At 43.1% G+C, this 27829-nt stretch overlaps 1 protein-coding gene across 6 annotated transcripts in view; it reads right to left on the minus strand.

Moving 5' to 3' along the window:
* Positions 1-27829, minus strand: part of trim37 (tripartite motif containing 37) — a 121125-nt gene that overhangs the window by 26310 nt on the left and 66986 nt on the right. For 5 of the 6 annotated variants that reach the window (XM_080210441.1, XM_080210446.1, XM_080210444.1 and 2 more), the window contains 8 exons: positions 26468-26607; positions 24380-24459; positions 15683-15871; positions 13718-14008; positions 7862-7996; positions 7071-7257; positions 5978-6093; positions 3032-3181 (listed from right to left, as the gene is read on the minus strand). In XM_080210441.1, coding sequence (XP_080066567.1) covers positions 3032-3181; positions 5978-6093; positions 7071-7257; positions 7862-7996; positions 13718-14008; positions 15683-15871; positions 24380-24459; positions 26468-26607 — 1288 coding nt within the window. The remainder of the gene's footprint in view (positions 1-3031; positions 3182-5977; positions 6094-7070; positions 7258-7861; positions 7997-13717; positions 14009-15682; positions 15872-24379; positions 24460-26467; positions 26608-27829) is intronic. The other variant, XM_080210445.1, reaches the window with a different exon arrangement.

The following is a 27829-nucleotide window of genomic DNA, read 5'->3' on the forward strand; positions in this document are numbered from 1 at the left end:
AAGAGATAGAAAATCTGGTGAACTGGTGCAATGACAATAATCTCTCTCAATGGCAGCTAAGCCAAGGAGATAGTCATTGATTTCAGGAAGTGTAGCAGAGAACATGTTCCTGTCCACATCAACGGGGATGAAGTGGAAGTCATCAAGAGCTTCAAGTTTCTAGGTGTTCAACCTGTCCTGATCCCTCCATGCCAACACTATAGTTAAAGTCCACCAATGCGCCTCTACTTTCTCAGAAAATTGAGGAAATTTGGCATGTCCGCTACAACTCTCACCAATTTTTACAATTGCACCAGAGAAAGCATCCTTTCTGGTTGTATCACAGTTTGATATGGCTGCTGATCTGTCCGAAACCACAAGAAACTACAAAGGGTCGTGAATTAAGCCCAATCCATCACACAAACCAGCCTCCCATCCATCGACACTGCCTATACTTCGCACTGCCTCAGAAAAGCAGCCAGCGTAAAGGAGGGCCTAAGCATCCCGGACATACTCCCTTTCACCACCTTCAGTCTGAGGTCACGCACCAGCTGACTCAAGAACAGCTTCTTCCCTGCTGCTGTCAGATTTTTGAATGTACTTACTTCGTATTAAGTTGATCTTTCTCTATACCCTAGCTATGATTGTAACACTACATTCTGCATTCTCTCCTTTCCTTCTCTATGGATGGAATGCTTTGTCTGTAGAGTGCGCAAGAAACAATGCTTTCACTGTAGACTAATACACGTGACAATACTAAATTAAATCAAAAAGAGACTTCTGACTGTTGATCGTCGTTATCTTGTTAGCCACATTGTATTCTTTTCACTGAATTTGTCTTTTTTTTTAAAATGGGTCCAGGTTCTTTTTCTCAACACACTTTAGGGAAACCTGGTTTTCTGCAACAAGCTCTTGCAATGTGGCCCACCTTGTTACAATTCTTGCATTCATTCTTGCTCCAGCACTCAGCTGGTGAATGGCCCATTCTTGCACATCAATGATAAGCCTATTGCTAGACAGGCCCCCTCTGAGTGGCACATACCAGAGACTTTTGTGCCTGTTCCCAAATGTGAAGCTTCTCTAGCTGTGAGTTCCATTGAGCTTTCAATCTTCTGAGCTGTTTTTAAGCCTAAAATGTATTTAGTGAGCAAGGATCGCTGGGTTGCCTCATTTGAAAACCCACAGACCAATCAATCTTGAAGTGTGTCATCCAATGATGCAACAAACTCAATATTCTGCAACAATTTTAAGGTTGCTACAAACTGTTAAATATTCTTGTCCTGATTTCTTCACTGAAACCTGAACTACTCCGTGATCATCCGTGGCTTCTGTGAATGATGTTCTTTGAGGATTTTGGCACCAGGCTTCTCTAGTTGGACCAAACAATGCAGCAAGTTAAAGGCTTAACTTCCAATAGGACAGAGAAATTGGGTCCATGAGTTCCTCTGAAATTTAAATTGACTGTATACAATACTGCAACATCTCTGTATAGAATCTCCAACGTTCAATATCTTGGTCAAAAAGCTTACATCACCGAACTGATCCGCTATTTTTTCCCCATCAGTACTATGTAGTGCTCTTTTCAAGAGGCTTCCCTTCATTCAGTTAAAACGACTTGGAAAATTAACCCGATTACACATCAGACAAACTCTCGATTTAAATACAATGCAGAAATTACCGCGCAGACTTTTCCTTTTTTGGTGCATTGTGGCCTCTTTTACCCAATCACATGCACAGATACTGCCAACTGAAGTCTATCAATTACGTCTCTGGTAAGAATCTCAATGGTTTTTTTTTCTGGTACCTTACCAGCACTCTCGATGTTGCAATGTTTCAACCTGCTGATCCTACTCGACCTCCGAGTCAGAGGTCCAGCCCCAACTGAATTTTTTCCTCTTTTGGTGTTTTTCCAATTCTGACTTGTCGCCAGTTTATTTGTTATGGCGCACTGAAGCTGCGGTGTGTGATAATTAACGGAGGTGCCAGGTGGGGGGGGTGGAACAGAAAATGGGTTTATTGTAGAGATGTTCACTGTACAGGGTTAGGATCTAGACTGTCCACACGTCTCTGGAAGGCTCAAATGATGTAACAATTGTGATTGTTGTTTTAAAAAGGGACCATGCCACAACACTTGTAACCACCTTAAATCACAGAAATGCTCATCAATTCTGACGAGAACTAGAGATGGACAATAAATGCTGATCTAGCCAGTGACACCCACTTTCTGTAAATAAATTTTAAAAAGCCCATTTGGTTCACCAGTGCCCTGGGCAGGTCTACATGTGACTCTAGATCCACAGCAACATGATTGATTCTGAACAGTCCTCTGGAATGGCCCAGCAAGTCCCTCAGTTCAAGATCAGTTAGGGGTGGGCAACAATTGATTCCCTCCCTCCAACCCCGGTACTTTACTCCTCATCAAAAGCGCCAATTAATGAACTCCAAAGTTCCCACAAGGAACAAATCAGATCCAAGCTGACAAGAAAATACATCCCATCTTGGGTTCGATCAAACAAGATTCAAGCTGACAGGATGAGGCTTCCAGGCTTGATCCGAGCTTCATCTTAGCCAAAGGCTGACATAGCTTTGAAAAATTGCATCAGGTCAAGCCTCGGTTTAACCTCATTGTCTATCCTGATTGCTTATTCTACCCTAGCAGAGGCAAACCATGATCGCAAGCATCAGCGCACCCCAAGTGGGCAACAACTGACGGCCTTGCCAGCGACACCCATAATCCATGAACAAATGGAAGAAGTTACCTGGTCTTTGCAGTTCACCAGGGCTGAAATTATTTCTGGGTTTCTATCCTACATCAGATGCAGATCCAATGAACGGCACATGTCCATAGCCTGCCGTTGTTTCTTTTTACTAACTGATCTACTTTACACTTCCAACATTGTGTTTTCAGTTCAGCATTAATTCAGCTTACTTCTAAATTTGTATGCAAATCTTCCAATAATTCTTTCAATTACATCAATGTTTAAAAAAAGTTTACCAATGATAGACAAAATACTGACAGGACTTAGCCAGGAATGAAAATCTTGATTCATACCTTCTCCGGGGCTCTGAGTAGCAAAGTTGCGATTCACATGCTCTGTAGACACATTCCCTTCTTGTTCCTCAATCTCAGTTTCGCATTCGCTCTCACTGTCACTACTCATTCCAGGCAGCAAATGAAGGACCTTTTTCTGAAGGGATGCAACTGCAAAAAGAACCTCAGGTTAAGCTGCAAGTGTTGACAGACACTTTCCACCTGTACAAAAGCAAGTATTGTTTATATACAGGCTTAAGGCAAAACAAGCAGGAGTAGTTCGTATGGCGACTAGTAGAAATTACAAGGTTACTTATTAAAGCTCTCTTAAATATTACCATTTTATATAATTGTTACACTGATGCTCTTCCAACTGGGCTATCTGGGTTAAGGACAATGAGAAATTAAAGGGCATGCAGTCACGTTGTGGTATTGTTGCTAGACTAGTAATCCAGAGACCCATGATGATGCTCTGAGATAAAAGCTAATGCTGGAACCAAAAAAAACCAAAAATGCTGGAAAATCTCAGCAGGTCTGATGGCATCTTTGGAGTGAGAACAGAGCTAATGTTGAGTCTGGATGACCCTTCGTCAGTGCTCTGGAGACATGGGTTCAAATCCCACCATAACAGATGGTAAAATTGGAATTCAATAAAATTCTGGAATTAGAAGTCTAATGATAACCATGAAACCAGTGCTGACTGCTGTAATAACCCATCTGGGTTCACTAATGTTCTTTAGTGAAGGAAACCTTCCACCCTCATCTGATCTGGACTATGTGTAACTCCAGATCCATAGCAACGCGTTTGGCTCTTAAATGCCCTCTGATTGTCAATAAATGCTGGCCCAGTCAGCCATGCTCACATCCCATGAACAAATCAAAAAAAAAATTTTCTTTTTCATCCACAGATCTCTGGGTAGAGAATTTTCCAGATTCACTGCCCTCAGGGTGATGAGATTTCTCCATATCTCTGTCCTAAAAGATTGATTTATCCTGAGACTATGCCTGTGTGTTCCGGATTCCCTAGCCAGTGGGAGCAATCTCCCAGTGTCCACCTTGCCAAGCCTTCAGAATCTTACAATTGAGGAATGGAAAAGAAATAGAAATGGATTGTTTCCATTGATCAAATGGTGATGTAATGACAGGATTAAATGCTGTGAGAAAAGCCTTTATTTACCAAAAGGATTGCTAAACTGTGGAATGAATGACTGCAGTTAGTGATTCAAGCACAGACAATGTCAAATATTTAAAAGTAGGTGATTGAAGAAACAAGGATATGGAACAGGGACGACAAAAAATTAGGGCCACTGTTCACAAGGAGGATAAAAATAAGACATTTTCTGACTGAGTCAAATTACAGCCATGTTGTAACGTCCTTGCCCAATTACATTTTGGGTGTTTCTACACCGTATGGACTGCACCTCATCATCACCACCTTCTCAACGGCAATTAAGAATGGGCAATAAGTTCATGTCTCAGGGATCAGTGCTGGGTCCACTGTTATTTGCATTTATATTAATGATTTGGATGAGAATACAGGAGGCATGGTTAGTGAGTTTGCAGATGACACCAAGATTGGTGGCATAGTGGGCAGTGAAGAAAGTTATCTCTGATTGCAATGGGATCTTGATCAATTGGGCCAGATAAATGCAAAGTGATGCATTTTGGTAGAATGAACCAGGGCAGAACATAGTTAACGTTAACGTTGGAGAGTTACAGAACAGAGATCTAGGGGTACATGTTCATAGCTCCTTGAAAGTGGAGTCACAGATGGACAGAGTGACGAAGAAGACATTCAGCATGCTTCGTTTGATTGGTCAGAACATTGACTACAGGAGTTGGGATGTCTTGAAGTTGTACAAGACATTGGTAAGGCCATACTTGAATACTGTGTGCAGCTCTGGTCACCCTATTATAGAAAAGGATATTATTAACCTAGAAAGCATGCAGAAAAGATTTACTAGGATGCTACCAGGACTTGCTGGTTTGAGTTATAAGGACAGGATGGATAGACTGGGACTTTTTTCTCTGGAGCATAGGAGGCTGAGGGTGATCTTTTAGAAGTTTATAAAGTAATGAGGGGCACAAGTCAGCTAGATAGTCAATATATTTTCCCTAAGGTAGGGGAGTCTAAAATTAGAGGGCATAGTTTTAAATTAAGTTGAGAGGAGAGAAATACAAAAGTGTCCAGAGGGGCAATTTTTTCACAGAGGGTGGTGAGTGTCTGGAACAAGCTGCCAGAGGTAGAAGTAGAGGTGGGTACAATTTTGTCTTTTAAGAAGTATTTAGACAGTTATATGGGTAAGATGTATATAGAGGGATATGGGCCAAAATACAGGCAATTGGGATTAGCTTAGGGATTTTAAAAAAGGATGACAGACAAGTTGGGCCGCAAGGCCTATTTCCATGCTGTAAACCCCTATGACTTTAAGTGCTGGCCAAGTCAGCAACACCTACACCTCAAATGAACACATTTTTAAAAACTGATGTAGTTCTATGTATGATGCATCTACTGTTCACCAGCATGAAGGGTAGACTCATGTCACAGCATGAATGTAGGGCAACTTTCATGGCTGATGCCCTTCAGTGCTGGATATCCAATTGGAGCTGGTCTCGATGGAATAGGCATCGCTTTGAGTTGGTGCCCCTACAAATAGAACTATCTTTGCCACCGCACTTAGAGTACTGCACCAAAACAGAACAAAGTGTTTTTGAAACCAATTACCCTGGCACATACATGCTTACAATCTAGTGCAAGTAGCAGCTTTGAGTTTATACGGTAGCTAATATCCCAGAGTGGAACTTGCACTAGAAGTGAAACTATCCTAGCACATGCTTCCTACTGGGTTGTGTAGTGAATGAAACAGCAAGTTATATTACACAGTGGCTAGGCTGAACAACACACACTTCCGCAGCATTTAATATTAATAAGCTCACTGAGGCACAGTAATCAAGATGTAACTTTACCTTCTTCTGGCCTGCCTGATGTACCCTCAAGAGGCAAAGCACATGGTCCTGTAGTGCCTGCATTGTCGGAGTCGGAATGCTGCTGGTTATCAATGAAACAGCATGAGGCCACTGACCTGGAGCAAGTGCAGAGGTTAATAAAGATCCTCAAATTGAACACAAGCAATTTCACACAAATGCTATTCTTGTTAACTCAATTTGTTTAAAACCATTATTTTAATAGGTTGGCAGTCAGATAAAGAGATACTTATTCAGCTTGATGGTGCATATTTGGAATTAAGCAGCATTAACTTGAGAAACAATCAGCCTTTAATCTTTATTTGACTTCTGAAATCAAACTATTTCACCAAAACCCCCTTTTTACTGAATGGCAAAATGTCATTGTCACGTTGCAGACCCAACACCTATCAATAGGGACTGAAAATGGTAAGGAGCAGAAGGCATTAAATACAGAATGCGGTGTTAGCTTGTTTCAGTTAGTGGCACTATTGCTACTAGGTCAAAAGGTAGAGTTTAAACTCCAGTCTAGAGCTTAAGTAATCTAGGCCAACAGTGTTGATGAATTAACAAACCTTCATTCTTGGGATGTCACTGTTACTAGCTAGGCCAGCATTTGTTGCCCAACCCCAATTGTCCGAGAAGGTGCTACATTGTCAGAACGAAAGAAACAAAATGCAGTAGTTTGCATGGATGTTGTGGGCAGCATTTCCCCCATTATTACAGTTAAAAGCAAATTATCCAGTCAATTGTGTCACTTGCTGCTTTTGGGATCTTTGTGTATATACTGGCTCCAGTGTGTCTGCATTACAGCAGCAGCTACAATTCAAAAATAATGGAGTTATAACAAACAATAATAAATTTAAACTGTGCTTTCACAAAGAACAACTCTTCTCCCACTGGGTTGTGTGGGCAGAGTATGCCATACAGGAAAAGTTTAGATTCGGGGTATGGGTCAAAGCCAATTATTTCCTCTATTTTGGGTAGAATACTCAAACAAGTAACTCAACAACAGTGTTGGGAAGGACGCACACAAGATTGCTTGCAACTGTCATGTGTAGTGAGACACAAGATAAAGATTTAAATACACACTTACCCTAAAGTGGCAGCTTTCCGTGTCATTTCCAGTGACGACAATCCATTCAGAGCAGAGTTACTGAATTGGTCAGACGCAATGACAGCAAAAGCTCGGTCCTCGGCCTTACAGACTGATGGGGCCTCAGCGTCATTCGGCTTGGTTACAGCATGTGGTGATCCTTGTCTATTGCTGGGCTTTGATAATCCTATGTTAAAAATTGTAATTGGCAATGTTTTAAGAAAATCTTTTTGTGTGTTCGAGAATAGATTTTGTCAACGATATCCTATTAATTGCTTACTTGGGTTTTTTGACAAAAATAAGGTGAACTACATCAGATGTTGTGTACATATCTGCAGAGTTACTTTGTCAGACAGTAACAGAAGGATAACAGTGAGAGCCAGAAGTGGAATGCATCAGGGAATATGGAACATTAAGCTGGCTATCAATTTATACTGGTAGGCATCTGAACAAGCATGGGCATAAAGCCTAGTTCCAAGGTTAGGTAGAGGAAGCATAGAACACATTATGGGGAGAACAAGCTATTTGTTGTTGCTAATCATTTTTACCTACATTTAAAAGGATTTCTGGTGCAAATCCTGCATTCTTCAAACCACAAATCATGCTTCATGCTACATTTAGTAAGTGGGGAAATTAATGGAGTGTCACTATGCTAAATCAGCTGCTCTAATTATTTCAAGGTTAGGTTTCTGGATGTATTCAGCCTCCTTATGTGACTGCAAGCTAGATTATTATTTAATACTATATATGGTAAATAAACCAGAGGAATTAAACCAATTACCAGCAGTTACCTGCTGTGCTGGGTTGACAATTCTCCTGATAGTGCAGATCCTTATCCCCACATTCCAGTGCTCTGCGGAGAGAGAAACTGGTCCCTGATGAACCTGAACGACTGTGTTTTGGAGACCCACATTTCTTTGCGGATGCTGAAGGCAATAATCAGAGAGGGAAATTTTACAAGTTAACAGCTTGTAACATTTTGTTGAACCTCTCAAACTCAATTGCTATTAACTGACAGCCCCCACATGTGCTTTAAAAAGATGCCAGAAATATTCTAGGTGAAAAAGCAGGACTGTTACTTGACAGATGATCAATTTATTTATTTTTTTTTAAAATGCAGATGCTGGAAATGTAGAGTTGAAATAAATCTTTAAGAATTTGAAGACAGTAAAAAGACAGGTTTACATCTCTTTTCTCTTCACAGAAGCCATGGGGCCTGTTAATATAGATCAATTTTGCTTCTTGTCTAAGCTTGATATGGATTCCCATAAACAACACTGCTCACTCAAATATTTTTGTTCCCCCTTCCTCCAAATGTCCTCTTCAGAAAGGCTTTCCTTATGCTCACCAAATCAAATGCATGCTCACAGGACATTTACTGTTCTGACGTCAGAAAGAACAGACTAAGGGTGACCAGAATGTACTCTCAGGCAGATCAGTCCTGTTTCCAAGGCAACTCCAACCCGATTGCTCAGCATTAGTGAAATGTTCTAAAGTGCTGGAATCTAAGTGTTTAAAGCTTTATTTTCATTGAGATTCTTTGACTGCCTGCAGCAAATCAAAGCCGATTTCTTTTCCGGGATTGGGGGTGGGGGGGGGAAAGAGAGAAAAATCTCTCATCAGGCACTCAGCGCAAAGAGCTTTACTATCGTATTGCTCTACACACAGCTACATACAGACTGAACAGAATTCATTTTTAACTTTTAAAGACAAGTGTGGTCAATTCCTAATGGGTCAGGGGTTACACACAGGCTTGATTCCTGACCTGTGCCATCGGCTAAACTCCAGCATTTCTGGGTTAGGAAAGACTAGAAAGAGCAGCAAGCTAAAAATGCCACTGTTTTAGCTTTGGCTTATTATCCAGTGCCCTCTGCTGGAAATGTTCATGTGGCTGTTGTTTGAGAGCTGCACCAGACTTGACTGCGATGCCTCTACATGGCTCACACACATTTAGAAAAGTCATTTGGATTAAATATTAGAGGAGTCTCGACACACGGGTGACAGTGTAATGCGCTTATAGCCAGTTCCTCCACAACAGGAAAAGGGAGAAAAATGAAAAGTGCGATCTCTACCTGATCTTCTGCTCTTGCTATCTGTGTAAGGTGGTAATTGGAAATATGAGGAATCTACAGCATCAAGCGCTAGGCATCATTGGCAGTTTTTAAATCAGTTTTACTAGCTTTGCAATGGATCAGGCCATCCTGTGCCTAGGTGTTATATTTGGGTTGGGTTGCAGTGTAGATGGTGGCATGGTTGTCCTACATTCTGAGCACCACACAGCAAATCCCTACAAGCACTCATTTTCAGTCATGAGTTTTAAAGGCCCTTTGAATGGAATTACCTTTGAGGAAAAGGAACATCTGTTTAATGTCCACCACCAGCTGCTATAGATCAGGACCTGCCTACCAAATTTCATCTACACCTAATGATTCCAATAGTCACCATGAAGCTTGCTTAAGAGGAAGGGAGGGGAGAAAGAAAGGGAAGAATGTGACTGTTACACTTGACAGTATTCAATGATCTCATCCAGTTGGGCAGCATAGTGACACAGTGGTTAGTACTACTGACTCATAGCTCCAAAAATCAGTTTGATTCTGGTCTCTGGCGAATATTTGCACATTCTCCCTGTGTCTGCGTGGTTTTCCTCCCACAGTTCAATTACGTGCAGGTTAGGTGAATTGGCCATGTAAACGTTTGGGGTTCCGGGGAGAGGAGACAGCCTGGGTAAGGTACTCCGTCAGAGTTGATGTAGACTCGATGGGCACACTAGCCACTTTATGAACTGTAGGGATTTTAAGAAAGCTGGGACAGTCAATCATAAAAGGGTAAGTAAAAACTAAAGTACTGAAAAAACAAAGCATGCTTGTCAGCACCTACGAGAGAAGGGTTCTCATTTCAGGTGAAGACCTTTTGTCAGTATCTCGTACATAAAGCTGTCACCTGAACAGTTAACCTATCTTTTCTCTACACAAATAATACTGGATCTGTCAGTTTTAGGCAGCTTCTCTTTTTAGTGCCTTATGTTTACTTGGGTATTAGTTAGTCCAGAATTGGATTCCATGAAACACAAGCAGCTGTCAACCATTTAACAGTCTGCACCCCAGCAGCCTGATGAGACTGAAAGAAATACGAAAGGTAAGAAATGAGAAACAAAATGTGCTTGTAACACACAGCAGCTCAAACTGGAGTTTGTAAAGAAAATAGACAAACTGACACTTTGTCTTCTAGCCGATTATTTGGAGTGGTCCAGTCAAGAGATCCAGCAAGGGTTTTGTAGCTGCATCATTATTCTCTTTAAAATAAATATAAACTCCACATATTGAAGAAAACACAGTTCACACTGACAAACTAGCACTTGTAACAAAGCAAACCTGCAGGCTTGTTAGTGCATAATAAATATAATTTTCATCCAAATATTCAACAGACTTGCATTTTTAGCTGTTTTAACAGCATGCTTATATCTGTGTTACACCTGATGATGGCACCATGGAAATGATACTAAAACACATCGAATGCCATTTGAACAGGAAATAGAGATCTTGCTGAACGTGATAACTGAACTTTACATATCCGATTAAAGCTTCAAATCCCAGCTGCACTGCATGACATGTCTCACTCTCATTTGTGTCAATAGTATCAACTTGGCAAGGCAATCAAATTAATGGTTACAGCCTTCTTCAATGAGAGGAACAGTTGGAGAGGGGAAAAGGGAGGGGGAGGGAGAGGGAGAGGGGAAAAGGGAGGGGGAGGGAGAGGGAGAGGGGAAAAGGGAGGGGGAGGGAGAGGGAGAGGGGAAAAGGGAGGGGGAGGGAGAGGGAGAGGGGAAAAGGGAGGGGGAGGGAGAGGGAGAGGGGGAGGGGAAAAGGGAGGGGGAGGGAGAGGGAGAGGGGAAAAGGGAGAGGGGAAAAGGGAGAGGGAGAGGGGAAAAGGGAGAGGGGAAAAGGGAGGGGGAGAGGGGAAAAGGGAGAGGGGAAAAGGGAGGGGGAGGGAGAGGGGAAAAGGGAGGGGGAGGGAGAGGGAGAGGGGAAAAGGGAGGGGGAGGGAGAGGGAGAGGGGAAAAGGGAGGGAGAGGGAGAGGGGAAAAGGGAGGGGGAGGGAGAGGGAGAGGGGAAAAGGGAGAGGGGAAAAGGGAGGGGGAGAGGGGAAAAGGGAGAGGGGAAAAGGGAGAGGGGAGAGGGGAAAAGGGAGAGGGGAAAAGGGAGGGGGAGGGAGAGGGGAAAAGGGAGGGGGAGGGAGAGGGAGAGGGGAAAAGGGAGGGGGAGGGAGAGGGAGAGGGGAAAAGGGAGGGAGAGGGAGAGGGGAAAAGGGAGGGGGAGGGAGAGGGAGAGGGGAAAAGGGAGGGGGAGGGAGAGGGAGAGGGGAAAAGGGAGGGGGAGGGAGAGGGAGAGGGGAAAAGGGAGGGGGAGGGAGAGGGAGAGGGGAAAAGGGAGGGGGAGGGAGAGGGAGAGGGGAAAAGGGAGGGGGAGGGAGAGGGAGAGGGGAAAAGGGAGGGGGAGGGAGAGGGGAAAAGGGAGGGAGAGGGGAAAAGGGAGAGGGAGGGAGGAAGGGAAAAGGGAGGGAGAGGGAGAGGGGAAGGGGAAAAGGGAGGGAGAGGGAGAGGGGAAAAGGGAGGGAGAGGGAGAGGGAAAAGGGAGGGGGAGGGAGAGGGGAAAAAGGGAGGGAGATAAAAAGAGGAAAAGACAGGGAGAGGGGAAAAGAGGGAGAGAAAAAGAGGAAAAGAGAGGGAGAGTGGAAAAGAGGGAGAGAAAAAAAAGGAAAAAAGAGGGAGTGAGAGAGAGAGGAAAAGAGAAAGACAATGAGAGAATCAGCCACACCATGACTACGACCAAACTAAAGTTTCTTCTAATTCTGACAGGACTTTGTCTCGTTTACATTTTTGACTTTCATTCGTCAAGTTTGGCCAGCACAGAAATAAATGTTTTTTTTAAAAGAAGGATTTAATTTTAATCCTTGGTCTTGAACCTCTGCTGAACTGTTTCCCATATCAGACAGTAATATTTTTCATCCTCCACTTATACCTCACAATACATAATTACTGCATTGTGATTATACAACAGCTGTTTCAACACTGCTACCAAGCTTTGTCTTTACTTGGCGGCCAGTTAATAATGTTGGCTGGAACCCAAATTGTGTGGCTGGGCTGGCTGTTGGTTAGATCAGTTGGCCACACATTAGCAAAGTACACATTTTAAGTAGTGACCAGGCCAGGATGTACTTTTTAGCTTCCTATGCTCAGTATTAATATACTAGCAAAAGTTTGTCAAATAAACAGCGTTCTAAAAATTGTTCAGACAGCACTGACTGGAGATTTCTGTACTCAGCAGAAGAATTGGGAAATGTTGGCCATATGTGAGGAGACGGTGGCATCGTAGTAACTTCACTGAATTAGTAACCCATAGGCCCAGATGAATTCTCTGGGGACATGGGTTCAATTTCACCAGGGTAGCTGGTGGAATTTGAATTCTATTAATAAATCTAGAATACAAAATTACTTAAAGATGGCGACCACGACAGCCATCAATTGTTGCAAAAACCTACCTATTTCACCAACGTCTTTTAGGGAAGAAATCTGCCACCCTCACCTGGTCTGGCCTACCTGTGACTCCTTTCTGCATCTATCCTACCCAGCCCTGTAAGAACTGCATATCACAAAGGAGATCACCCCTCATTCTTCTGAACTCTAGAGAATACAGGCCCAGTCTCTTCAAGAGACAACTTCATCATCTCAGGGATTAGTCTGGTGAACCTCTGCTGCACTCCCCTAGTGACAAGTATACCCTTCCTTAGGTAAGTTATCCAGATCCGGTCTAACCAAGGTTTTATACAATTGCAGCAAGACATCTTTAGCGCAAGAGGATTTGAGTCCAGATGTAAAGACAAAGATACTATTTGCCTTCCTAATTACTTGCTACATGCACACGTTAGCTTTCAGTGACACAAGGACACCAGGTCCTTCTGGACATCAACACTTCCCAGTCTCTCACCATTCAGAAAATCTCTGATAGGAGGAATGGAGGTGCAAAGCTAATCTCACACTTACCTGCCTAATATTGCATCTGCAATGTTCTTGCTACTCACTAACCCTGTCCAAATCCCCTTGAAGTTTCTCTACATCCTCCTTGGGACTCATTCCCACCCAATTGTGTTACCCACAAACTTGGAAATATTACATTTGGTCCCCACCATCCAAATCATTAATATGAACAGTGAACAGCTGGGGTGCAAGTCCTGATCCTGGCAATATCTCAGTAACCACAGCCTTCCCGAGAACAATCCTTTCATTCTGACTGTTCTGTCCATTAACCAAACCATGCCAGTACCCATCAAATTTATCCCACGTGTTCATCATTCACTAACCTGTGTGGCACTTTATCAAAAGCCTTCTGAAAATCTCAATACATCTCACCCACTGATGCTTCCTCACAAACGTCCTCAAAAGACTCCAGTGCAAATTTCACAAATCCAGACTCTGCCCAGATTATTTTCCTAGTGTTCAGTTGAGATTTTAATATTTTCATTCCTGCTGAAGTCAGATTTTTTCTGAATTTAAGCATTTCCTCTCATTCAACTCAAAATCAACTTTAACATGTAATAACTGAGTTTACATTCTTCCAGTCACATGCAGTGTTAATCCTCTGTCCACTCACCAAATGTTATATAATTGGAAAGGAGGTCCAGTCCAGATTCATTTCTCCGGAAGCTGTCAATTCCACTGGGCCCCGATGGTCCCTGTTCTCCAGTGTGAGTGATACAATTTGCCCCCAGATCAGCACACAACACCGTGCCACTTCTTGCCTCAGACATCTGGCTTTTCACTTCAGACATTTTGCTCCTAACTTCAGCCATTTGGGCCTTCAACCTCTTCAGAACCCCAGAATTGGGAGGTGATCGCCGCACAGCTTGCTGCCTCCGCTGGTCACGATCTTTACGACATTGAGCTAATACGCCAAGAAGGAAAAATCATCTTAGAAACATTGGTCAAGTCCATTAAGAATGCTTCTTAAACTGAGATCCAGAGTGTTTCTAGGGGTTTCATGAAATAGTCAATTTTTATGCAAATGGTGAAGGTGGGCTAGGGTGCAAGGTGGGAGCAAAGTGCAGCTGTCACATATACAATGTAGACTAGCCTGACCATTTTACCTTGGAGGGAGTGCACTAGGGAACACAGAGCAACAGAATGATGGCTAAGTAGATCCATAGTTAGTAAGGCTGGTGGTAATTGCCAGGCGAATTCAGGCTTATTCAGAAGAGTATTTTTTTCCAGACATGCACGCAAAAGCTTCCAGAATATAAATTCATTAGCTTTTAGGAGCATTTCCACAAAATTTGAACAGGCAGTGCCTCTTTTCTCCAAGAGAAGGCTGAGGAATGATCTAATGAATTTAGATTATGAAAGGGTTTGATAGTAATAGATGGAGATGCTTTTGCCAAAAAGAGTCCAGAAGTAGGGATCATTAACAGGATTGTCAATAACAAATCCGATAGGGATTTCAAGATCTACTGAAATGTGGAGCGTGCTGCTACAATAATTGAAATGAACAATGGCTTTTTAAAGGGAAAAAAAATGGGCGAGTACATGAGGAAGAAATGTTAAATGCTGTGGAGTCGAGACGAGTACCTGGTAAATTTTCAGAATAGAGTTCAGGATGGAAAATCCAAGCGTTTTCAGGAGCACTTGTAAAATGTTTCTTTACTGGCTCAGTACACACAGCTGTGTGCTGCTGAAAGGAAGGTACAGACAACGTTCCCAGGCATGAAGGAACATTGTTCTATGGTGCAGTCTGCCACCCAATCTCTCCCCGCACAAAATGAAGGCCATAATAGAACAGTGAGAATTTTACTAATCAACGACAAATTTACAGCAAATTTAAATTGCACCAATGATGCATTTCCTACATCACAACTGCATGACTACACTTTCAAAATAAAAAAATTGCAGTTAATTGCTTTGGGAAATTTGGCTTAATGTCAAATATTACAGCTTCTGTTAACAAATCCAGGTGTAGAAATTAAAGCAATTTTTTTTTAAAACCCTTCCTAGGGGATTGAGGGAAAGTTCTCAATACAAACCGTAGGAAGCAAATTCTTCATTATCTGGACTCCCAGTGATACCAAGTTTTCGAATTATGTAGAATTACTCAAAGTTTACAGCACAGATAGAAACAATATTTTTCATTGTATAGTAATACACTTGACAATAATAAATCAAGTCAGATACAGCCCACTCGGCCCAACAAGTTCCTGATGGTGTTTACGCTCCATTCAAGCTTCCTACCACCCACCTGCATCTAATCCTGTCAGTGTAACCTTCCATTCCTTTCTCCCTCATGTAGTTATCTAGCTTCACCATTAGTATACCTTTGCTAGGGGATTTTCAGTAACTTCATTACAGTATGAATGTAAGACTACTTGTGACGAATAAATAAACTTTAAACTACTCTGCGTTGTTCTAATTTTAAACACCTTCTGGGCAAAGTAATTCCTGTTGAATTTCCCAATTGGATTGATTGCTGACCATCTTATATTAATATGTTTTGAAGTTTTAACCAAGAAGTATTTGAATGAATTGCACACAAGCATTTACATTAGAAATTATAGGCTGAGCAGGTTACCTGCAGAGTGCAGCAGAGAAGCTGGTGGCCGAGGCTGCAAGCCCCACAGGTTTTCCATGCTACTCCGGTCCTTCAGGTCCAATAACTGTATGAGAATGACTGGGTCGATGTCGAGCAGACTACTGCTGGCAGCGGATGTCAGACTGCCCGTTCCTCGCCTCGAAGACCGACTGCGGTTGCTTAGCCCTCCTGAGGGTGGAACATAAACGTGACAAAAATACACAAGGGGCAAAAAGAATAAACGTCTACTGGGAAAAACAGAAATCTGATTTTCTGAAAGGAAACAAACATGACTTGGTGCTTCAAACTGCCAAAGAGGACAAACTCAAGCTGTCAAAATTATTCCAAGCGACATGACAAGTTAACCACAACACCATGAATTCCTGACACATTGATAATGTTTCACTACCCAACAACTAATAACTACTTGTGTGGACAGGCAGATGATGCAGCCTCAACAGGAAAAGGAAGAGGAAAACCCATTTGGGCATTCCACCAATTATTGCTTCCTCCCTGCACCCACTTATCCAGCCATGTTCTTTTTGGGTTTATCTACCTTCCAGAGCCCAATTTTCTGAACGGATCTACACACCAAAACAGAGTGCAAACACTTCTTGCATTTCCACCATGTGCAGTTCCTTTTTTCTAAAAAATAATTTATGGGATGTAGGCCTCACCAGCAAGACCAGCATTCATTGTCCACCCCCAATTGCCCTTGTGATGGCAAGCTGTCTTCCTGAAGCACTACAATCCACATGTTAGAGGGAGAATTCTAAGATGTTGACCCAGTGTTGTGTTATCATTAGCAAATATCCCCACATGACCTCATGCCTGAGATGAAACAGCTGAAGATGGTTGGGCCAGAGTTAATGATGACTATGTAGTTACACCTTTGGTAGATTGACTAAACTCTACCAAAGCAAAGAGTATAATTCAGTCTCTTATCTGCCACCTTCCATTTTCTCTAGCGAGACACCCAAAGACTAACCTGCACCTCCTATGCCAAGTGGCAATGAACTGTATAAATCTTTCACTTGACTATTATCAAAAACCATTTGGTGACACTCATGCCCCAGTTCAAAATCATTACAACAGCTCCCAGTTACATAGCATGGGAAAGGTCAAAATGACAAACATGGACATGAACGAAAAGTAACTTGAGAAAGAGGATTTCCTTCCTTTTGACTCTCTCAGCCATCACAATTGAATTGAAGATAGATATGGATCAGGTCATATTGAGTGAAGTACATAAGTGAAATTGCATGTCAAAACTAATTTAAAAACAAATTGAAGAAATGCTTGTCCTTTATTTGGCCTCTAACCCAAACTGATTTGATTAGGAATTAGCGATCTAGAAGTGGGCTCTGATCCTTGTCAGCAAACAAAAGAAATGGCAGGCTTGTTAAATGAGTACCATGTCTTCACAATTGAGGAAGAGGATGAAATACTAGGGGCACAAGAGAAACTAAAACTGGGTCAAGGTGAGGAAAGCATTGGATTTAAATGCATTGCATTGGAACTTTGGCAAAACCAAATCCTTTAGGAGCTGATGGCTTCCACCCACGAGTTTTAAAATGAATGTGAGAAAATTGTAGATGATTTAGTCATAATTTTCTAAGCTCTCAATTTGAAAGCTATGCCATTGTATTGAAAAATTGCAAATATCAGTCTATTATTGAAAAAGAGAGGGGGAAAGCAGGTAGCAACAGATTTGCCAGTTAACTGGAGACATCTATTGTGGTAAATTTACAGGAATCAATCATCAGGGCCAGAGCGACTGAGCACTTGGACAAATTGATCAGAGCCAGTAAGGCAATTTGTAAAGGTTAATGCATGTTGACTTATATCAGTTGATTTGTTCTTTTTTTTTTGAGGTCACTAAAATAGTGTATAATGGAGTATCCTACAGATAATCTTTTTGGACTTCCAGAGAGGATTTAAGAGATTAAAAAATGAGAGTACATAGTTTGGAAAGGATATGGTGCAGTGATATTAATCACTGTAATCCAGAGACACAGGGCCTTGCTCTGGGGACCCAGGTTCAAATCCCACTATGACAGATGGTCAAATTTGAATGCAAAAAGATCTGGAATTAAAAATCTAATGACCAAAAAAAAACAAACATTCTCAATGGCCATAAATGTCCTACTGGGAAGGAAATCTGCCATCTGTATCTGTTCTAGCCTACGTGTGACTCCAGGTCGATCACTGCAGATACAAAAATCTTAGGTCATGTACAAACTGACTCAAGAGCAGCTTCTTCCCTGCTGCCATCAGATTTTTAATTGGACCTATTTCATATTAATAGGATTTTTCTCTACACCCTACTTATGACTGTAACACTACATTCTGCACTCTCTTCTTTCTTTTCTATGAATGGTATGCTTGTCTTATAGTGCTCAAGAAACAATACTTTTCACTGTATATTAAATCAAAACAGCCATGTGGTTGACACAAACTTCCTCTGAAATGGCTGAAGATGCACGGGAACACTTCCACCTGCAAGTTCTCCCCCAAGCCACTCACCATCCCGATATGGAAATATATTGTTGTTTGTTTAGTCGCTGGGTCAAAATCCTGGAATTCCTTCCCTAACAGCATTGTGGATCAATCCACAGCATGTGGACTGCAGCGCTTCAAGGCAGCAGCTCACCACCACCTTCTCAAGGACAACTAGGGATAGGCAAATGCTAGTCAGCCAGAGAAAGTTATGCCCCACAACTGAATAAAAAAGCCACTCAGTTCAAAAGCAATTAGGGATGTGTAATAAATGCTGGCCTTGCCAGCGACGTCCGCATCTGAAGAATAAAGAAAAAAATAAACCAGAATGAAAGTTGGAAGGTGGAGATACACAGTAGGGATAAAAAAAGATATACTGACTGGCAAGATGTGACAAATGTCATTCCCCAGGGATTTCTTCTGGGACCTCAGCATTTCACTAAATACATCAATGATGAAGGAACGCAGAGTGGTGTATCAAAGTTTGCAGAAGACACAAAGTTAGCAGAGCCAAGTTGCTCAAGATGGGCAAGGAGTTAAAAAGGTACACAGTTAGATTAAATGAACGGGTTAAACCAGGGCTGCTAAAGCTCCATGTGATCAAGTCCAAGGTCTTCCAGTTTGGATACAAACAGAATATTTCATTTGTGGAAGCCATGCAGGAGCAAAGATTGGATATACACACAGCACTGGAAGATAGCACATAGGTAACAAAAGGTGATCAAAAAGGCAATGGAATAATGGGCCTTTTAATTCAGGAGTACTGAAGGACAAGAGAGGAGGTTCCACAGGCTCTTGGTCAGATTCTTTCTGGAGTACTGTGTTTGGTTCTAGGCAAAACATAACAGGAACGAAAAATCTGCCTGAGGTGGTGGCTACAGTGCAAGTTCACAGATGGCACAATCATCAGCACTGCTGCCTAACAGCACCAGAACCTGGGTTCAATTCCGGCCTTGGGTCACCGTCTGTGTGGAGTTTGCATGTTCTCCGTGTCTGCGTAGATTTCCTCCAGGTGTTCTGGTTTCCTCCCGCAGTCCAAAGATGTTCGGCTTAGGTTGATTGGCCATGCTAAATTAACGTGGTTTTAAGGGATTAGCAAAGTGGGGTTACAGGAGTAGGACCTGAGTGGGATTGAGGTCAGTGCAGACTCCATGGGCCAAATGGCCTCCCTCTACGTTGTAGGGGTTCTGTGATTCACCAGTATAAAACATAAGAACATAAGAACATAAGAACATAAGAAATAGGAGCAGGAGTAGGCCATCTAGCCCTTCGAGCCTGCCCCGCCATTCAATAAGATCATGGCTGATCTGTTGTGGCTCAGTTCCACTTTCCCGCCCTCTCCCCATAACCCTTAATCCCCTCTCTTATCAAGAACCCATCAACCCGCTTCTTAAAAATATTTAGCGAGGCAGCCTCCACCACTTCAACGGGCAGAGAATTCCAGAGAAAACAGATGCTTAAAGGGCTAAATTAGGGGGAGAGATTGGATACACTTAAACTTGTATTCCCTGGAATCCAGAAGGTTGAGGGTTGATCTAAAACCAGTTTGCTTAAAATGATTTTGTAGGGTAAAGGTGGATAAGAGTTCTTCCCTAGCCTAGAATAAAGGGCCACAATCTTAAAATTAGAGGCAAGCATTTCAAAACTAAATCAAAGCACATTTTTCATTAAGCAGCTTTAATATTTTACTTTTAAAAAGATCAGCACTTAAAAGCTTTCTTCTGTTTCAGGCCCTGCCTCAGGTGATTAGAAGCTGCAGATACTAGTTTTATCCACTAATAACAAAGATGGAATCTGTACTTGATTTCTAGGAACCAGTCACGCAGACAATTTTCAGCAGGAACCCAGAGTCTGACAAGAGGAAGTCACTTATGAAATGCAAGAATCAACGAAGCATTGTTATTGTTCTCCTGTTGGTGAGAATAACTATTCACAAATGGATAGATGTAAAGAACCATAACACAAATCTCTCTTCTCTCATTGCTCCTGCATCTAGTCTGATGCAATGAGAAATGCAGGAAATGATACTAGGACTAAAAGCACCAAACTTGGACGCTTGCATTCCCAAGTTTAGATGATTAAAGGATGACCTAATTGAGGTGTTTAAAATGATTGGGGGTTAATATGGTCACTAGAGAAATTATCTCCTTTGTTGGAGAGTTCAGAACAGGGGAAAAATAGCCTTAAAATTAGAGTTAGCCAATTCAAGGGTGAAGTCAGGAAACATTTTTCACTTTAGTGCAGTGGAAATCTGGAACATACTGCAAAAATGCAGTATGTTCCGAGACTGAAGGTCAATAAAGGTTACGGAACTTGATGAATGTCAGCCATGATCTAAATGAATGGCTGAACAGGCTTGAGGAACTGAAAGGAATGGAATAGACCAGGTTTCTGTACATCTAACCTAGGACTTGGTGGTGACACTGAATGGAAAGGAAAAAGCTGATCTTTCATTCCTGATAAAGCTTGAACAGAAGTTGAAATATCGAAGCTGGGAATGGTACGGAGTGAAGCATAAGAACATAAGGAATAGGAGGAGTAGGCCATCTAGCCCCTCGAGCCTGCCCCGCCATTCAATAAGATCATGGCTGATCTGTCATGGCTCAGTTCCACATTCCCGCCCTCTCCCCATAACCCTTAATCCCCTCTCTCATCAAAAACCCATCAACCCGCGTCTTAAAAATATTTAGCGAGGCAGCCTCCACCACTTCAACGGGCAGAGAATTCCAGAGATTCACCACCCTTTGAGTGAACAAGTTCCTCAACTCCATTCTAAACCACCCCCCCTTTATCTTGAGGCTGTGCCCTCTAGTCCTACTGTCCTTTCTGAGCGGGAAGAGTCTCTCCACCTCTATCCTATCCATCCCATTCATCATCTTATATGTCTCAATGAGATCTCCCCTCATTCTTCTAAACTCTAACAAGTACAAGCCTAGTTTATTCAGCCTCTCCTCATAGCTCAACCCCCTCAACTCCGGCATCAGCCTAGTAAACCTCCTCTGCACTCCCTCCAAGGCCAAAATATCCTTGCGTAAGTGCGGCGACCAAAACTGCACACAGTACTCCAGCTGCGGCCTCACCAATGCCCTATACAGCTGCAGCAAGACCTCCCTACTTTTATATTCAATCCCCCTCGCTATGAAGGCCAGCATCCCACTCGCCTTCCTGACCACCTGCTGCACCTGCAGGCTGGGTTTTTGCGACTCATGCACAAGGACCCCGAGGTCCCTCTGCACTGTCACCTGCTGCAGTTTTTCGCCACATAAGTAATAGTCCTTCCTACCATTATTCCTACCAAAGTGGACTACCTCGCACTTGCCAACACTAAATTCCATTTGCCAGTTCCTGGCCCATTCACCCAGCCTATCTAGATCCTTCTGCAGACTCTCCACACCCTCCGCGCAATTTGCCGTTCCACCAATCCTGGTGTCATCAGCAAATTTTGACACCATACACTCGGTTCCCTCCTCCAGATCATCTATATAAATGGTAAATAGCTGAGGCCCCAGCACCAACCCCTGGGGCACTCCACTAGTCACCAACCGCCAATCCGAATAGCACCCGTTGACCCCCACTCTCTGCCTCCTATTAGACAGCCAATCCTCTATCCACGCTAATACTCTACCCCCAACTCCATGCCCCCTTACCTTCTGCAATAACCTCTTGTGAGGTACCTTGTCAAACGCCTTCTGAAAATCAAGAAAGACCACATCCACCGGCTCTCCTCTATCCACCGCCCTAGACTCATCCTTATAGAACTCCAATAAATTTGTCAGACATACTTCCCCTTAACAAAACTGTGCTGCGACTGCTCTATCAAGCAATTCCCCTCAAGATGCCTCGCTATTTCCTCCTTGATGACGGATTCTAACATTTTACCTACAACAGACATTAAACTAACCAGCCTATAATTCCCCACCTTTTGCCTGGCACCCTTCTTAAACAACGGCGTAACATTAGCCGTTTTCCAATCTTCCGGCACTTCCCCGGAATCCAGCGACATCTGGAAAATAACCACCAAGGCATCCACTATCACCTCCACCATTTCTTTCAGAACCCTCGGATGCATTCCATCCAGTCCTGGGGACTTGTCCACAATCAGTCCCTCCAGTCTGCCGAGCACCGCCTCTAGTAACAATAATGTCATTCAGGCCCTCCAGTCCTACCACCTTTCCATCGCTAACACCTGGCAAATTATTCACGTCCTCCTCCGTGAAGACCGAAACAAAAAAGTTATTCAAGACCTCAGCCATTTCCCCATCCCCTGCCACTAAGTCCCCCCTCTCATCCTCTAAGGGTCCAACGTTCACCCTAGCCAGCCTCTTCCTTTTTATATATTTATAAAAACTCTTGCTATCCTTTTTTATATTAAGCACTAGCCCAGCTTCATAGTTTCTCCTACCCTTCTTTATCAACTTCTTTGTCAATCTTTGTTGACATTTAAACCTCTCCCAATCCTCTTCTCGCCCACTACTCTTAGCTACTCTAAACACCTCCGCTTTTAATTTAACACTTTCCTTCACCCCCTTCGTTATCCACGGCTTATTACCTCTCCTCCTACGGTCCTTTTTAACCATCGGAATAAATTTCTGCTGAGCACCAAGAAAGATCTCCTTAAAGATCCTCCACTGCTCCTCAGCAGACCTACCTTCCAGCACGCTCCCCCAGTCAACATTCGCCAATTCTTCTCTCATCCTACCGTACTCCCCTCTGTTCAAACAAAGGACGCGTGTCCAGGAACCCACTTTCTCCTCCTCCATCTGCACCAGAAACTCCACCATACAATGATCACTCTCCCCAAGAGGATCCTTCACCGCAAGGTCCCTAATTCTTCCTGCCTCATTTACATAACACCAGATCCAAGATAGCTCGCTCCCTCGTCGGCTCCAACACACACTGTTCAAGGAAACTATCCCGGCAGCATTCCAAGAACTCCTCCTCGAGCCCACCGTGTCCAACATGGGTCGACCAATCAATATGTAGATTGAAATCCCCCATAATTATCGCTGTTCCATTCCTGCACGCCGCACTTATTTGCGCGTTAACAGCCCGCCCCACCTCCAGATCATTATTCTGGGGCCTATGGACGGCACCCACCAGCATCTTCCTCCCTTTGCTGTTCCTAATCTCCACCCACAACGATTCCACTTTCTGCTCTTTGGCTCCAATATCATCCCTTGCTACCACCCTGATGCTATCCTTAATCAGCAGAGCTACGCCCCCCCCTTTTCCCTCCTGCCTATCCTTCCTAAACACTTGATACCCCTGGACATTCAGCTCCCAGTCCCTGTCACCTTGCAGCCACGTCTCTGTAAAGGCCACCAGATCATATCCATTTGTACTGATCTGCGCCACCAGCTCATCCACTTTATTCCGAATGCTTCGTGCATTCAGATAAAGTGCCTTCATCCCAGCCTTCACCTGGACCCTATTTGCCAGAACGCCACCAACCATACTCACGTCCCCTCCTCCCTTTATTATTCGGACATCCTCGGCCTCTTCCCTTACCTGTACCCTCTCCTTAACTTTAGCCCCCGTAATGTCACCTACCCTCGTACCCTCCCCCCCAAATTAGTTTAAAGCCTATTTACACGATTCGCCAGGACTAAGAATATAAGAAATAGGAGCAGGAGTAGGCCGTCTAGCCCTTCGAGCCTGCCCCGCCATTCAATAAGATCATGGCTGATCTGTCGTGTCTCAGTTCCACATTCCCGCCCTCTCCCCATAACCCTTAATCCCCTCTCTTATCAAAAACCCACCAACCCGTGTCTTAAAAATATTTAGCGAGGTAGCCTCCACCACTTCAACGGGCAGAGAATTCCAGAGATTCACCACCCTTTGAGTGAAGAAGTTCCTCCTCAACTCCGTTGAGGACTCTGGTCCCAGTACGGTTCAGACCAACCCCATCCCACCCGAACAGGTCCCACCTACCCCAATACTGATGCCAATGCCCCATAAATTCAAACCCATTCCTCCCACACCAATCCCTGAGCCCCCATTCACTTCCTTAATCTTATCAACCTTACGCCCGTCTGCACTCGGTTCAGGCAGTAGCCCAGAGATAACCACCTTGTCGGTTCTACTTTTTAATTCCATTCCCAGCTTTTCATACTCATGCCACTCATTTGCGAAGACAACTGCTTCCCAACCCTGGCCAAAAGACAATTTTATTTCCAATATATCCCAACTCAGGTTTACCGGAAGCTCCTGCTGAATCATCCAACTCGCCTTCTTCCAGATCCATGTTGTTGCTGTATTCAACATCATTCTCACCAGACCTGGAAAGGTAAAGCTTGAAAAGTTACTTCAAAATAACAAGGAAATCAAAACTCAAGCCAGTTATTATTTGAGCTAATTCAATACATGGAAGTGGACCGATTCACATATGGGATTAATCTAATTCACAGAATCCCTACAGTGCAGAAAGAGGCCATTTGACCCATCAAACCTGCAACAACAATAATCCCATCCAAGTCCCTAGCTCCTTGACCCCTCATTTACTCTAATTCCCCTAACTCTCACATTTTGGGACTGTGGGAGAAAACAGAAATACCCAGAGGAAACGCACACAGACACAGGGAGAACACGCAAACTCCACACAGACAGTGGCCCAAGTCAGGAATTGAACCTGGGTCCCTGGCGCTGTGAGGCAGTGATGCTAATCACTGTATAGCCTCAATATATGGAAGCAGACTAAGACATATATGGGATCAATCCAGGTTTTTCAGGAATAATCTTTGCACAATCTCAAGTTCATGTCATAAAGAAATGCCTGGATAAGTGAGCACCAAGTGTTCCAATACTTAAGAGGTGCTGTAGTCATGAGCAAAACCCTCTTCCCCAATTCTTAAATAAAAAGCTTTTTTTTTTATAAATTAGAGTAATTCCTATTCTTACTAAAAGGAAAGATTGCTATCTGAACTCTTCTTGCTACGTTAAAGTTAGTTTCTAGGGCAATTCTCTTATTTATTTTCCTTTGAAACGTGCCCACCTCAAATTAGGAATGGAGTGGTGATTTACACAAATACATTCAAAGAAAATTCTCTCCTCATCCTCTCAAAGGGCTGCTTCAAGCTTGCTATGGATTCAAGAGCCCCGGCAGCCCTCAGGCATCTTATCCAAGTGGCAATTCTTTCCAAGAGCCAAGTTGGTGCATGCACTGGTAGGGAATTCGTAAAGGGGCAGAGGAGAGTCAAAACGTCTCCAGTCAAGCTACTGGATATTAAATTAGGAGCAAGACATCTGGCCAATATCTAGTTATGCTAAACTCAAAACACTAGTTCAACTTTAGTTGGAACACTTCTAAAAGGTATCGCACTCTGGGACAGACAAACAGAAAAGGATTATACTATCATAGAATCGCTACAGTGCGGAAGGCAGCCATTCGGCCCATCGGGTCTATACCGAACACTATCCCACCCAGGCTCTATTCCCATAATCCCTCATTTACCCTGCTAATCCCCCTAATATGAGGGAGATTTTAGCATGGCCAATCAACCTAACCCGAATTTGGACCTTAGTTACTAGAATAGTTCTGGGTATAAACGATCATCATAACTTAGATACGAAAGACACTGGGATCGTCTACCTTGCTCTACAGAGAGCAAAGAGGAGATCTGACAAAATCTTGATGGGTTTAGATAGTAAATGAATAACTGTTTCCAACAGCTGAAGGACTGATGACCAGAATAAACATACTTAAAGCGATTGTCAAAGGAACCAGAGGCAACATGAGAAAAGCCAATTCTCCCTGTCCCTCAACTACTTGGTGAGTGGTTAGGACTTGGATTGCATTAACAGGGTGGTGGAAATGAGTTCCACAGCAGGCTTCAAAAAGGGAATTGGATAAAAACTTGGGGAAAAAAGTACACGGATGTGCGAAGAGTGGAGAATGAAAACAATTCAACTGTTTTTCAAAACAGCCAGTGCAGATTTGATTAGTTGAATGATCTTTTTCAGTAGGGATGGCACAGTGGTTAGCACTGCTGCCTCAGTGCCAGGGACTCCAGCTCGATTCCCTGCTTGGATCACTGTGAGGTGTCTGCACTCTCCCCCTGTGCCTATGTGGGTTTCCTCCCAAAGTCCGAAAGATGTGCTGGTTAGGTGCATTGGCTTTGCTAAATTCTCTTTCAGTGTACCCTAACGGGCGGCAAAGTGTGGCAACTAGGGGATTTTCATTAGTGTTAATGTAAGCCTACATGTGACAATAACAAACGGATAAATTTTTTTTTGAAAGAATAGCAAACATAGCAATAGACATGAAACAGATTACATGGCAATACTAACATGGTCTCCTCATCAATGTCATTTTCCTCAGTATTACTGGTTGCTGTGGAACTAGCAGAGGAGCTGCTGCCATCAAGTTGGATCAATTCATCGTCCACGGTGAGGCATTCTATGTCCAGGTCACCATCAGACAGATCATGCTAAACCAATAAGAGAAATTTTTACATCAATTAAAAGCATCTTGATTTTTAAAAAATATTTTATCTACCTTAATGTTTAATAACTGAAAGGAAACTTCTAATTGAAATGTGCACACTAAGAAAAGGGTATTAATAATCAGTTAGATGTAGAATTTCAGAACAAATATTACACAAGAGTGAATTCCGTTCTCAGGTGGACTGTCAAAGCAAGACATTTCCCCTGACAAAAGGGTTCCTTTAGTAGCCATGAACAGTGTGCAGCTTGTGATAACAGAACAATGAACTTTTGCACTGGTTCAGTTAATCATTTGCAACATGTTGATACTCCTGTTGATATCTAATTCTTTTGATGCCTACTGCCCTGAATGCAAATCAACCAATGTGTTGTTGTAACTTTGATAACCATACATCTCAGCATATCCCAGAAGCATACAAGAAAATGGGCCTTTCACTAAACACCCGGAAAACCATGGTCCTCTTCCAACCTGGTCCTTTTTCTGACCCTAAGGGGCAATTTAACATGGCCAATCCACCTAACCTGCACATCTTTAGATTGTAGGAGGAATCCAGAGCCCCTGCAGGAAACCCAGGCACGTGGAGAACGCCCAAACTCCACACAGTCACCCAAAATCTGAATCTAACCTGGGTCCCTGGAGCTGTGAGACAGCAATGCTAACCACTGTGCCGTCATGACATCCCTAATCACCAAGATCATGGCTTAATCCTGGAAAAAGTGGACTATCTTCCCTATCTTGGGAGCCTCTGCTGGAGCAAGGTAGACAGGTGACAAAATTCATTACTATCTTTAGCCAAGTGTGTACCTGAGGACTAGGCTCTCAAACCCATGGCCAAATGGTTACCAGGCTGCAGTGATCCCCAAGCTCTTATATGGAGGTTTGGACAACTTACAGCAGGTATCTCAAAGCACTGAGGAAGTATCATCAGAATAGCCTTTATAAGGTCCTCCCAATGCAGTGGCAAGAAATGCAGTCCAATAGTGGTGTCTCTCCCAAGCAAACATGTCCAGAATGAAACAATAATCATGCAAAGCCAGCTCAGCTGGGTGGGACATGTTTGTGTAAGTTTTTAATTCTTTCATGGGATATGGGCGCTGCCATCGAGGCTAGCATTTATTGCTCATCCAAACTAGCTGCTCTACTTAGAGCTTGGTCATGGCAGGAGACTCCCACAAGGATTGTGGAAGCGCATTACGGATGCCCTT

Source organism: Carcharhinus amblyrhynchos, chromosome 23, assembly GCF_965287045.1.
Source record: "Carcharhinus amblyrhynchos chromosome 23, sCarAmb.v2.hapA, whole genome shotgun sequence".
NCBI lineage: Eukaryota > Metazoa > Chordata > Chondrichthyes > Carcharhiniformes > Carcharhinidae > Carcharhinus > Carcharhinus amblyrhynchos.